The sequence below is a fragment of the Pan troglodytes genome, chromosome 17 (genome assembly GCF_028858775.2).
Source record: "Pan troglodytes isolate AG18354 chromosome 17, NHGRI_mPanTro3-v2.0_pri, whole genome shotgun sequence".
Lineage (NCBI taxonomy): Eukaryota > Metazoa > Chordata > Mammalia > Primates > Hominidae > Pan > Pan troglodytes.
Window position 1 is genome coordinate 22,769,356 of NC_072415.2, and position 14,753 is coordinate 22,784,108.

Below are 14,753 nucleotides of genomic sequence, written 5' to 3' on the forward strand. Positions count from 1 at the left end.
GAAAGGAAGTGGGGGTGGCTGCTTCCAAAACAGATGATTCTTGAAGATCATGTAGTTCAGAATGGAAGTTTCCAACCATTTGCTTGAAACTAAACTTTGAAGGCATTAAAATGGAAACCTACTGTCTCTCAAAATTTCTTCCAGATTTGTATTTTAGGTCATGGTCTAGACCTCGTGTTTACCTCTTAACATTTTTTCCTGTGGGAGAAAGGATCACCACAGCTTCCTACACAAAGTAGTTGTTGTTTGCAAAAACCCCTTAGAGCTTTTCCTGCTGTCTGAAATTTGTCATTCACCATCTCATCAAAAAGTAAGTATACCTAGTCTATTCTGTATGCTTGCTAGAAGTATCAGTATTTCTGAGGCTCAAAAAATGTAAAGCCTAGCAAATTGCATGAGATGTGTGACATGACTTTCACAGGGCCTAAGAACTACACACACAAAAGATGGCCTTTTAGAATTGTGATGAGGACTCACAGGGTCTTAGGAGAGAGTGGAAGTCATGTACTCTCCAGACTCTCATTTAGTAAACACACAATAGTTCCTCAAACAATAAATGGCTTTAATAAATATGGCTTATATTTATTGTGGTGTTCTGTTTAATATATTCTAAAACAGAGGGTCTCCAATTATAGGAAGTTTAAAACTCAGGCTGGGTGAAGAATCATTTGGAGAGCTTTGAAACATGCAGATGGCTGGGTTCCCTGTGGATTCTGGATCAAAGGTCTGAGGTAGGACCCAGGAATCTATGTAACACCTTTGGGGATTCCCTACACAACATGGAGAAAAACCCAACTCTAGAACCATGGCTCCAAAGTATGAGTGGGGAAGTTTTTCAGACTATGGCAAAATGAGAAAAAAAATGTAATTGTGTTGTTATCCTTAAAACATCTCCTAATATAATAATATCTTACTTTCTCAGCAATCCAATTTCCATCATTGATTGCACTATTTGAAAAGATCCTTTTATACAATGAAGAGGCAAACGTGGTGGAATCAAATCCTCATTTATGACTAGTCCCAGTATGTAGAGATTGGAAGACACTCTGAATTGTAAAGGAATTTAAAGTATATTGATCAACTGCCTGGGTGCTACTAAATAAGATAGGAAGGAAGAAAACTAATCTTTTTGAAGACCTACTTTATATGCTGGGTAACTTATATAATTTTTATTTAATATTATACCATGAAGTATAATTAATACCAGTTTACAAATGAGGAAACTGAAGCAACAGAAGCCATCAAGATAAACAGCTTGTCCTAAGTCAGTGAAAGAGAAGGAATGGTGCTATACTCTAAACCCAGGGTGTCTGACTGTGAAGCCGACTCCTATTTCATTGCACTACAGCATCCCCAATCTAATACAGAAAACTTGAGTGGTTATTGCTCATGCTATGGAATACAAGACTCAAGTTAAAAGTGATCTTGGTCAGTTGTAAAGAGGAGGGCCTAACAAAAGAATGAAAAAGGAATGAATGAACAATTCAATAAGGAACTAATAATTCCGAAAGAAAAACAAGAGGAGAAAGGACTTCCTGGCCAAAGAGCAGAAAAGAAAGATCTGGTAATATGATCAATACAATTCTGAAATGTATGAGAGTAATGGCATGCACATAATCCTGGAGCATGATATACTAGTCATTATGTGGATGAGGAAAAGGAATCAAAGAAAAGAAACACAAATGATCGACGAGGTAAAAAAGAAGGACTACGAAGAAGGAGAAAAGGAACTAGGGTCATTTATCTAATGCAGGAGAAGGCAAGCAGGTGACCTGCCATCGGAGCTTCCCAAGAGTAAAGATCATTTCTTACCACCTTTGCTGTCTAGTGATTAACAGTCTCTTTAACACGGTGGGCATTTGACAAGTCTTTACTGAACGGATATTGTAAAAGACACAAGAAGCATTTGTAAAGAGAACAATAACCATGAGTGGTCTGTGTATAGATGGAGAAAAATATTTTTGAACATATAAGTGTAAAAGCAGGAGTTCAAGTTTGTACAGAGAAAGGCTGAGAGAGGCTTTCCCCTGTCTATGCACAATGTAGTCAGTATTCAGTAAAAGAGCAAGTAAATGAATTTTGGTTGTATTCAGTCCATGAAACTGGAATAAATTACAAAGGAGGTTTATTCCGCCCTTGGGTTAAAGAATAGTCATCTGACACTAGAGAGGTCAGTTATTACTGTCCTTCCCAATCTCTAACAAGTCTAAAAATGCTACATATTTTTTTCTTTATTCTCACTGCCATCTATTTCTCTTCTGGATTTTTATGCCTGACTCCCAAGTAGATACCTTAGCCAGCGTCTTTGACATAGTGCAGCCGTATGGATCTTCCTAAATAATAGCTCCAATCAAGTCACTCTTTCATTTAAAAAAACAAAATCCAATCCAAGAGCTTCTAAATGATTATTTCAAAAGGCCTTCCATGAGCTAACTCCAACCCCGTTTCCTAATATTATGCCACCCTCCTTTCTGAAATACACCAAACGGAAATGCCCAATTTCCCCAAACCCTCAATATTTCCCTTCCCAAGGCCTTTGCTCCTGCTGCATAGGAGCTTTCCCTACTCAATTTGTGTAGGTTCAAATCCTATCCATCTTCAAAGGCCACACATTCCAACTACTGCTCCTAATTGCTTTGCAGAAAAGTATTCTCCCTCCTGCTGAACTCCTAGAGCACCTTGCTTGTCCCCTCTTGCACAGAACTTAACTATTTTCAAACTCAAGTTCAGTTATTTTGGTAAATCTTTATGTCATACACTAAACATAAATTCCTTGAGACAAAAGTAGTCTTACTCATCTTTGTGGCCCTCACATGCTAAGAAAGAAGGAAGATGTTTGAACATGAGCTCCACTGAGGATGCCAAGAGATGGCCAGGAAGAAAAGAAGGGTTTTTCTTAGTATGGTGATGACAGATGAAAGTCTACTGTGGTTTGAATGTCCTCTGCAAAATTCATGTTGCAAATTTAGTTGCCATTGTAAGAGGCAGTATTAAGAGGTGGAGCCCTTAAGAGATGATTAAGTCATGAGGTCAGAGTTCTCATGAATGGATTAATGTCATTATTGTGGAAGTGGGTTTCTGATAAAAGGATGAGTTTGGTCCAATTTCTCCTCTCTGTCTCTCTTGCTTGCTTCTGCCCTCTGTCATGAGATGACCCTACCAGATACCAGCACAATGCTCTTGGATTGCCCAGCCTCCAGAACCATGAGTCAAATAAACTTTTATTGTTTATAAATGACTTGATTTGTGGTATTCTGTTACAGCTGCAGAAAACAGACTAAGACAAAATCCTTACCAGAAAATTTGCTGGCCAAACTTTCATCAATGATAAAAAGAGACTAACAGGAAGTAAGAGCATGGAAATAAATACTAGTGGCAAAACGTTATATCTTCAGCACGCAATGCTGTGAAATATATATCCATCAATGACTAGAACGTTAACTAGGTACATATCAGAGAGACACAAAGTGAGTATCTGTCAAGAATAAAGTGTTATAAACTCAATACTTGCAATGATTAAATAGATATAGGTAATTTGTCATGATTGTATATGGAGTTTGTTTTAGAAGTCTTTAAACTAGCCAAAATTTCTGCTGTATATTAATTACAATGGTCTGGGGCTCTTCAGAAAGTAAAAAACAGAGAAATGTCTAATAAGATAATTAGTAGGATTCAAACTATTAAAAGTAATTTTATTTAACAAAATGGCTATTGTAGTCCTATGATCCTACCATGGGAGCATTTTCGGACTTTGTTACTCATAGAAGTAAGGCAGAAATATAAATAATTCCCTTTATTAAGTCCCTAAACTGGCTAAAAGACACATGCAACTCACTTTGATGCTGTCTTTACCTATGTGCACGTGTGTGCATTTGTACATAAACATATACCAATATCTAAAGAAATTATTCAAAGACATATAAGGAGAACCCACTGAATTGGTACTACAATCACAAAGACTTTTGTTTATCATGTTTACTGTGAAAAGGTATTACATAAAATCCTGAGTAAAAAATACCAAATTAAATCACTGTAAGGACAACACCTACACAAAATCTCAGACAAAAGTTGGTATGCCAGTATGTATTTTGACTAACAGCTCCAACTTGAATAAACTATGTTATAATTAATAATAAGCCATAATTAATAACTGCATCATTAGCAACACCAATAAGTAAATTACACATATTAAACTGAACATCAATTACACTGCTAAAGTGATGCATTGCTTGGATATTTACTAGAGTAAATGGAAAAGCTCATCAGAGATACTGATCGATATACTAAGCAGATGCCATTTATTAACTTCTAGGCAGGTGCCAAGTTTATTTTCAAACATCGTTTCTCAGAGACAGTTATTTATTCCTCTAAACAGAAAAACAGCATGTTGAAGAAAATTCGTGGCTAAGACCTGCTTCTAAGTAAGACTTCTCATTCCCTTACAAATAGCTTTATATTTGTCTACTTTCATACCTAGTGTCTGAAAAGGTTATTACATAAGATATCTATAATCCATATAATAGAGTTCTATTAAAGTGCATCCCCTCATGCTCTCTTGAGAACTGATGCTGTTGAAATATAAACACAAAGAAAGGCATCCTCATCTAAACTAAGGACGCTGAGGGACAAAGGAACCTCAAATGGCCAAGAAAGGGAGCCTGGTGTTCTATTCAGTGTGCTGGGTGGCAGGGAAGTATAAAATAGGTTATGCTCTGTTTTGGGCTATTACTGCTTGAAATAAAATAGCTGTATTTGAAAATGCAGTAACTTTATTCATCAGCATCACCAACACCAGCATTGCTTATCATTGCCAACAGCAAGGTAACAGCCTGGGTCATGCTGATGCTGCTTTTATCCCAAAGACAGGTAAATGGAAAATATCATCAGTGGGAGACTCATCACAGGTCTTCACATGTGATAGAATAATAATGTCCTTTTCTTGCTTCAGTGCTCCTGGAGACCACAGCATCCACATGGTGTTCAAGCAAATAATACCCTACATACTATCAAGAAATCCATTCATTTTCCCAGAAGTTCAATTTTGAATGTCTCTGAAGAGCTGCAGTGTCAACTTGGGACTGGCAGTGGCCTGGATTAATTACTGAGTCATCTTGAAAGCCTCATGGGCCATAAAACAATCCTATATTAGAGTAACAACAACAAAGCCACATGAGAAGCAGCAGCAACTGCTATTTCCACTGCCTTCCCTTGGAGCCAGGTTTGTGCTCTACTCTACGTGCATTTTTGCACTCGATGTCTCACCACTAACTATGAGGTAAAGAAATAGTATTCTCCCTGTTTTACAGATATGGAAGCTGAGATGTTGAGAGATCAAGAGATTTCCCCAAGAAGCCTGGACTTGAACCCACTACTTGCTGTGTACGTGCTTTCTAAACTGTGTGCATTGGGTTCCAGAGTTCCTGTGTGAATTTCCCTTTTAAAATCACAGTTAGGGAACTGTTAAGTCCAGATTCCTATCTAACATGTTAGAAAACTGCCAATGAAGTGGGCCATGTGGGTTTGAAAAGGATCTGGAATCTACCCCTGAGGTACACTTTCCTATCATCTGTACCATTAAGGGAAGGAGAGAGAACAAATTCCAGCAGGAAGCTCAGCTTTATCTTAGGTGGCCCACTGCAAGCTTGACATTTTTATTAAGACTGTCGATCTTTCTTTTAAGACTTTTGATCTTTCTAATAAAGCATGCAAATGTTGCATTTCATTCCGCAATACATCAATTTTTGACAAAAAAGTTTTTGCATTATTTATCATCAAGGAAAGTGATGCTCCCAGAAGATGCACCATGCTTGGCCTTGCGGTTTCATGGAGCCCAGGCTTTCCAGCCAACAAGCATTTGAGATGGGACAGCAGCTGGACAACGGCTCTCACTCAACAGTTCCACCATGGAGAGCGACCTCTCCTCCCCTTTTCCTAAGGACAACCTCCCCAGACAGAGAGAGGTTATTTCAAGAATATAGGGTAGCTAAGCTGGAAAAGCCATGACTTGAGAAATAATCAGAAATGAACGCCAAATCCAAGATCCTTTCACATTAAAAACAACAGCAGCAATTCTAAAAGTAGAAAAGTAGTATGTGCATGTTGCAGAATGGGGAGGCAGGTGATATTTTTAACATGATAGAATCTTAGAAGACAACTTTTAAAAGACTTTGGGCTTCACTCTCAGCCCATTGGAGACATGGAAGAACACGTTTCACACTGATATTGCTGAAAGGGCAAATGAGACCCATCTCCTCTAAGGACTGTGCTTTTTCTCTTTTCATTCGCCAGCCTGACTTCTCCCTTGATTTTTTGACAAGGTTGGTGAAAGTATTTAAAACAAGAATCCTTTCTTCAAAAAGGGGTATCATTTATTCTAAATTAATTCTTGATATTTTCTTGATCTGTTGCCTCCTCTACATCCTGCTGTCTTATGATAATGAAGGAAATTCTGACTTCCTTTCCATTCTGAATGGATCTAATATATTGGAACACAACCATAAATATTTTCAAAGAACTCTCACAAATACTAGGTATTTTATAATAATAGTAATCTAAAAGTGTTTATGTACAAGAGAGCCTAAATCCAAAGTCAACCACAACATTAATCACACAGCAGTACAACACAGCCATTTGCCTACAGATGCTAAGGGACATCACTGGGATCTTTAGACTGAAACCTGTTAGACTGAATATTGATTCCTTATACTTTAAATTGTAGTAATAATTTCCTAAAATAAATAAATGGATGAAAATCAAAATATCACAATTGGTATCTATCAACAGTACAGCCAGGGAACAGCAACTATGTGTCTAGTTCCATGCTAGTCACCGGAGTAAAGAGAAAGAACTAGTGACACAGATATTGTCATTCAGCTTTGATAAATACTTAAAAAACATTCAGCCTTTCTCATTTTTATTAACATCAAGAATGAACTGGTTTAATTTTACTTAAAAATTGAAATAATATATTTCCTTATCAAAAAGGCAAGAACAATTTCACTATCAATATAAAATCTTTCATGCAAAAATCTTTAAGTGTTTTTTAAACTGAAACTACTTTCTTTTTCACAGTATTTCGTATCTTTTACCAAACTCTTGGCTAATTTTGAGCTCAAAACTTTCTTTTCAGTATTCTTTTTGGATATGCATAATACACCAAATTAACGTCAAAATTAAAAGTTAGGTTTCCTAAAATATGAAATTTCAACATATGCCATTCAAGCCAGAAAGCTCTATGCCTTAAGCAAACAAAAGACAGTATAAAATATTGTTTTGGTTTTCTTTATCACACTGCTGATAGAAAAGAAAACCACAAAATGGTATCAAAAAATTAAATTGTTTTTATACATTGAAAATCTTTTACATAGAAATTCTTAAGTTTACATAATACAAATGGAAAATAATACTATTTCAGTGCAATATAGAGATTTTAAAATATATTGTTTCTGAAATCAAATACTTGACATTTGACTCAGTATTCCATTCCAAAAAATGACAAGAAAAAAGCAACAGCATCCCCCATGGCATGCCTGTATCCTCTCACCATTTTCTTGTAACTATACTGTTTTATAGATGAAACTGCCACAGCAAAATGACAAATATAACACATAAAAGAACAAAAAGGGCAATAAATCAACAGTGACACTATAGCCCATTAAAATGCAGTCAGCTGGTATTGCAGAAAGAATAAAATTTTACCCTCATTTTACATTCTTTCTAGCCAGAAAGGAAATTTCAGAATCCTCAAGCAGCCCTTGAAAGAGATGCTGAAAATTTCAAAAATCTCAAATTCTTCTCACACCAACCCTCTATATTAACTTCCGTAGCTGAAACACATAGCACTGATATCCCCCTCTGCCATTTAATATGAAATGCCCACAACAGTGTGTGTGAATTGTTAATCACCTATATTTACAGAATACTACATTTGACAAAAAGTAAGATACCTAGTTAGTTGGAAAATGGTAGTTTTAAGTTAGCCACTACTTTCAATCAGTTGGTTATCTGCTTAAATGAAGAGTTTAGCCATCTTTTATTTACAAAGAAATCTAAAGGAGGCATTTTCTTCCCTTAATTTTTATCCAAAATTCTCTCAAAAGGTTAAATTGAAGCTTCTGACACTGAAAATGACTCTGGTATCATAGAGATAGTACGTTTTCGAGTGCAACTGAGTATATGTTAACTTAGTTCATTACCCACTTACCACTATTACAAATAGTTCAAGGTGTTGGTAAGCTTATGGAAGTGGAGCATTTATTGAGCTGTTTATGTTGGTCTTAACAAAGGCACTAAATATAAGTTCCTGCAGAGCAAAGAGCATACCCTACACTTCCATGAATGTTCCTCCTCTCTTATGTAGAGCTCATGGTAGGGCCAGCTCTCCTAGGGGGTGAAAGCGCATCGATGGAAACAATGAATGAGTGAATGAATGAATGAATGAATGATAGCTTCTCTAGTAGTAGAGGATAGTGCTCACAGGACAGCTCCCTAAAGCTACATATTTCAGGGACAGAAAGCTGCAACTTTGGTTTCTGTCAGAGCTAAACTGTATGCACTATCTGAAGGAAGGCTAACTGGAGGGGGTCTGTGTAGCTCTTGGTCCAGTTGCCCCTCCTGAAACCACATTCACCCTGACTGCAGTCACAGGTGGAAGTGCCACTGTGGCAAGGATGTTATTTTTTTTAAAAAGCAGTGTGAAAATTAGTTCACCCTTCAAGGGAATTTTATCTTTTACAAATAACTTCATCCCATCAAAAAAAAAAACAAAACAATACAGCTGGACTCTGAGTGCCGTTCATGTGCCAAGCACTGAGTGGCAGGCTGAGGAAAGTTTAAAGATATATAAAATACGGCCCCTGGAAGGGATTCTAAGCATTGCTTTGATATGGCTGACCCTGTCCCTTAAGTTCCCTAGCATGTGCTCCTCCATGCTGGCTGCAGCTGATCCATTCCCCATGACCAGTACTTACTGTATTAATTCCTGGCTTTTACCTCTTCTATTCACATCTACTTACTCTGTTCTTTTTTTTCCAGTGTGTTGGACAGTCTTCCATTTCTTATAGTTTTACTTTTGGTCTTTTGGCCTTTTTCATCTCTTCTCCAATGTTTCTAGTGTGGCTTGGAGCATACAGTGCAAAACTGATCCTTTCTGTCTCTCCTAAAACACTCCAATTGCTTCCCACTCCTCCTGGGATCAAGACCAAAGTCCTTAATGTAAGGTACACGGTCACAGTTGGCCTTGCTCTGCCTGTATCACCTTACTGCTCACCCCACACATCCTTTTCGCTCTCTGCTCTCCAGCCATGATGACCTTTCTGCAATTCTTCATATCTGACCATGCTTCATCACACCACCGGACCTTTGTACCTGCTGTTACTGCTACTAACTAAGCTAATGTTCAGTAAACAATCCCACCATCTTCAAGCCATATACTGTCCTCCTTGCTACTCAGTGTGGCTAAGATCCAATCAGTTATATCTTCATCTTACAAATAGAGAACCTTGGGTCCCCAGAAGGACAGACATTATCTACCTACATCTTAGCTCTGCCACGGTTTACTGAAGATAAAGAGGACTTAGGATGTGAGATGGGATCTGACTGGTGGGAAGTAGAGAAATGGACAGACAGTCAGCAGAGTAGGAGGAAAACAGATAATGTTGGTGGGAGTGGCTGGGTCATTCTCTTAGAAAATCAATTAACATTCAACCTTTTTTATGGCTCTTGCCAAAAGAAATGGGTGATCGAAATTATGCTTTCGTAAGTGGGTTGAAAAACCATTGGTTTGTTTTATTTGCAATGGAAAAGCTTATTAAATTTATATATATATACATATTAAAAAGAGACATATTTTGCAATCTTGCATAAAGTAACATAAAATCAGTCAAAAGAAGACAAACCAATTCCAAAATATTCCTTCCCTCAATCAAAATTTACTCACAATAATAAATGAAAGCTATACAATACCTAGGAATAAATTTAGTAAGACAGGTCATCAACTGTTATTCATTCAGTCATTCAGCAAACAATTTGAAACACTTCCTGGGTGCCTGCGGGCTACACTGGGAACAAGACAGACAGACAATGCTGTTTCATGCTTTTGTGAGTTGAAACACCTAGGATTTGTTTTATTTGCAATGGAAAGGTCTACTGATTTTATATGTATATATATATATATATATATAGCATTCTCCACAGCATGTCAGGGTTGGCTGGGTTATTAAATCATAAACAAAGATATCTTAATTTAAAAAGCCTAGATATATGTGAAAAATAAAAAGTTTTTAAAGAGAAATTCCTAGCCTGTATAGCTTTCTACTTTCTTCCCAAATCATTTCTGTATTATGAACAGCGAATCGCGAGATAAAAGGAAGAAAGAGACTAGGGGCATTTCCAATTTCTAGAACTTACTCTGTGTGTACTCTTTAGAGTAGGATTTCTGAGGTAGACAGAACCTTCATTCCAATCAGACATTCCACTCCCCTTTACTATCTCCTAAATCTAGTTAGTAACTTAGCAAAGCATTTTTTTAAAAATTGTGGATGACAACTCATTAACGGGAAATGAAATCAATTTAGAAGGCAGCAACCAGAATTTTTTTTTAAAAAATGAAAAAGAATAATGTAGAACAGAATACAAAAATCAGGGTATATCTTATGTTTGCAGTGAGTAGTGTTGGAAGTACAGTTCTAAAAGTTTTCATTACAGTTAAATGTACATGTATGTATATGTGTATATACAGTACTGGATAGTTATGTATTTCTTATCATTGATTGGGGTCAAGAAGTTTAAGCAACACTCCCTAGTGCAATGACAGGACTGCTCATGAAATGTCCTAGCATTCCACAAATTCCTTCTCTGGAACCCTCCTGACAACTGGGCCGTTCAATGAACTCAGCACTTTTTTTTTTTTTGAGACAGAGTCTCACTCTGTCACCCAGGCTGGAGTGCAGTAGCTTGATCTCAGCTCACTGTAACCTCTGCCTCCCGGGTTCAAGCAATTCTCCTGCCTCAGCCTCCTGAGTGGCTATCATGCCTGGCACAGTCCGAGGTGCTGGGGTCAGATCACCAAGGTTCTTGTTTTCATTGGTGGTAGACAAGTGGGGGAGGGCCCACCTACACCAAGGGAAACCTAACCAGCAAGCACCACATACCAGTACAACAGGGACAGCAAGGCAAAGGACTCATCATCTCACAAAAGCTTCCCAGTGCAAGTATAGCATCAAATAGGATTTTTAGGGGCAAGATGTCAGCACAGTTAGAACAAAATGAACAAAAAAGAGCTGAAGACTTCAGAATGTATACCTCCTATATCTTCTATTGGCTTCTGGAAGGGACAGGATTGATCTATTAAACACAACGGTTGAATGGGTCACAGATGGAAAATGTTCAGAGCTGTCACACTGACCACTTCCTAGGCTGTTTACCACAGTGAGAAATGGTTTGAAATACAGGTCCTTTGGTTCCCATCAGTTATAAAACTGCTGTCTTTTCTTAGCTTTGCTAAATGATAAGTATGATACCAATTTTTCACTCATCTGAGTATGCACTTATGTAGGTTTTGGGGTTACTAATGCAAATGTACTTGATGCCAAGGTGTCTAGGCAACCATACAAAGTAAAACTCCTGAAAAGAGTTGGTCGATTCATACCTGGCACACATAAGGTGCTCAATAAATGTCAAATAAATGACTGAATGAATTAAGTCTCAGGCTTGCAGTATGACTCATGAATAAATCCCTTAAAAAAGACAGTGTCACTGCTATCGAAGTTGATGGGTGATGCAAATGGAAAATGCAAAAGAAATATTATTTGAGTGTGAATTTATCTGGGTAAGACTAACCATCATTAAAACCAGCAGTAAATACTGAAGAAAGAACAAGAGTAGTTTTTTTACTGGTTTTTGAGGCTTATTCCGATACACCATCATTTTAATCCCTAATAAACCAAAGTAAAATGAGGTAGATCACCTGTAGCCCTTAGGAGGAATAGCAGCCATGCACTGCAGTAGTGTGTGTGTCCTTTAGACTAGCTCCAAAATAATGACACTCGCTGTGTCTAAATGCCTTACGACGGGGGCTGCTTTATGAAGTATCTTCTGAATCAGGCGAGTTTTAGAGTGAAAACTATATTCAGAAGCCTCGCTTACTTCATTCCCAGTAAACAGCATGCTTCATCTGAAGTTAGTGGATTATAGGTAAAGCTTGGTAAAAGGACAATTGAATTATATTTCATAAGTACTTGTTTTATGAAGGTGGGAACAACCCATTTTTAACAATGTACTGATGAGTCCGGGGCCAGCTCAGACACAATGGGTGGTCAGAGTTGCTGAAGGATCCCAATAACCTTCAAGAGGGACTCCTAACCCTACACAGAGTGCCACAGGCCAGTCCTGAAAGGTCAAGGTTTTAGAGGGGAGGACTTATTAAGAAAGGCACTGTCCCTCAAATACTTTTACTTGTGGGAAGAACACTTCAGAAGTTCAGGAGAAGGAAGAGTCTGTAACAAGTAGAACTTCAATCAGGAAAAGAAATACTCTTAAAAGAAACTTGCAGGCAAGGGCAACAGAACTGTCAATAAATTGATAGCTTTAAAACTGAAAATATGTACAGAATTCCAGTGGAGAAGGAAATAGAATTATTTTACATGTCTTTACCTTATAACATCAGTCTACAATTTTCCTGAGGCTTAGTTTTCTTTACTGTCCAAAATAATAAGTTCACAGAACAACTTAAACATTTGTAATTTATTACCATGAGTTAAGCTTTACCATTTTCTTAAATGTTAGGGGACATTGCCTAGTTTCACACACAAAAAACAATTGCTGGAGTGAAAATCATATAGAAAGTAGTTTCTGCTTCTTACTTGGCTTTCATCAGGCCTAGACTGTAAGCAGGTGCTTCTGAAACCAGAATTTTGAGTCCTGCCCAGGTAATTATGTTAGAAATCTTGACAATGACTTGCCTTTGCTGAAGCAAAAAAGTTTGTCTTTTGGAGTTCACTAACTACTCACCTTCAATCTGAAGTAATTTACTGGACTCTTTTCCTATATGAATGTATAGAGATGTCTATAAGGCTTTAGAGGGAAGAGTGAACAAGCTCACTTCTCTTGGTATAAGGAAGCACAGTTCAACTCCATGACTCTAAGCCATTCAATTTTTCTAAACTTTCCTAAATTATTCAAAGCATTTGACTTGCAGATATGCCACTGCATGATTTATATAAACACTATGCTTTGAAACAAGGATCTATAAGGAATGCAATCAGCTCTGCAACTATTGTATGTACACACAAAGCTGTTAGAACACTGCCACCCTAAACACCTTTGGGGGGCTTCGTTTAATACTACTGGCAGCCAAGATTGTGTATAGCTAAATGTATGTGCAAACTAGACCAGGCAAGGTAAAAAATAAATCTCTTGCACCCTCAAATCTCAATACCATTTTAGACTAATTTGGAAAACTAGGAATATATCTTTATGTATTTTGTTGGAAACCCTGTTTGATGTTATTGCTATTTCAAGTCCAGCAAATTTCATTTCTATATAACATTAGTCTGGAAAGAAACATACCAACAGACCAAACACACAATGAAAACATGCAGTGGAGTTGTACTTAATGCATGGATATAAATGTGCACACAGAAGAGGCCAAGCATGTCACTTAATTTAATACGAGCAAAGGTCTGTACCAAGGGTCTGAAACATTGTAAACAGGCCTTAAGCAAAGGAGGAAATGTAGAGGGGAAACAGAGCTGAGAAAAATGAGTGGGAAATGGGCAAGATGACTCATCTATACTTGAACATCTGACCTGTTAGTTGGCCGTCGCCTGCAGCGGGGGCGATGCGAATGTAAGGTGTTGTAAGCTGAGTCACGATTATCGCAGCTAAGGCAAAGGAGGATTTCCAGGTCAGCATGCATGAGGGAAAAAAAAGCCAGACTGAAGCTAGGCTAGCAAGAAGAATCCCCATCAGTATATCAAATTGTCTCAACTTTGTTCTAACAACAACAAAAAGAAAAGGAAAAAAAGAAAAAAAAAACATAGCAAGGTGCTGAATATTCTGAATTCTTTTCCCTTAAACAAGCTCTAGTCAGGCAGTTGGATTTCTAACTATGACACAGTTGCAAGCTTTGGCTGAGATCTTGGATAGATCAACTGAAGAAGAAAAAAAGGAAAACAAAACCAAAAACATTCATCCTAAATAAAGGTGAAGACTGAGCAGTGTTTCCAATTGAAATTGAGTGTGGTGCTGAAAGATTCATTGTTAATTCTGGTGATCCAAACTTTAGGCTTTTAGAATGTATTAGGTTTTTTAACATTCTATTGTTGAAATCACAATTTTTTCTCTTCTGACTAAATCCCCTTTGTAAAGAAGAATATTACACTCTTTCACTAAAAACGTTTTCATGTAGAAAAATTTCTCTGATATCTAAATTTCATGCAGCTTTCCATTCAGGAACTTTATTTTTTCACTTTAAGAGAATAAAAAATGCATCTCCAAGTATTGGTTGGAAAAGAATAGAAACTACGAATTGCCTTTGCTATAGGTATCATGGTTAACATGTGAACAAAGAAATGATTAAGAGTCTTGAAGCAGACCAGGCTGGCTTCTTAGTTTGCCTGCACAGCTCAGCAGTTGTGTTTAAGTGGTTAACATTAATGACACACAGATATTTAAAAAAAATAGAAAATTAAAACATCAGTTCTAACATGATACAGCTGGAAAATGATGCAAAAAAATATTGGAAAATTAAGGAC

General features: G+C 37.2%; 1 protein-coding gene across 14 annotated transcripts in view; it reads right to left on the reverse strand.

The window, feature by feature from the left end:
* Positions 1–14,753, reverse strand: part of PTPRM (protein tyrosine phosphatase receptor type M) — an 826,360-nt gene that overhangs the window by 270,021 nt on the left and 541,586 nt on the right. For 7 of the 14 annotated variants that reach the window (XM_009433655.5, XM_009433656.5, XM_009433658.5 and 4 more), the window contains one exon: positions 13,806–13,880. The exons of the other annotated variants lie outside the window; for them this stretch is intronic. In XM_009433655.5, the coding sequence (XP_009431930.2) occupies positions 13,806–13,880 (75 nt within the window). The remainder of the gene's footprint in view (positions 1–13,805; positions 13,881–14,753) is intronic. 14 annotated transcript variants of the gene reach the window in all.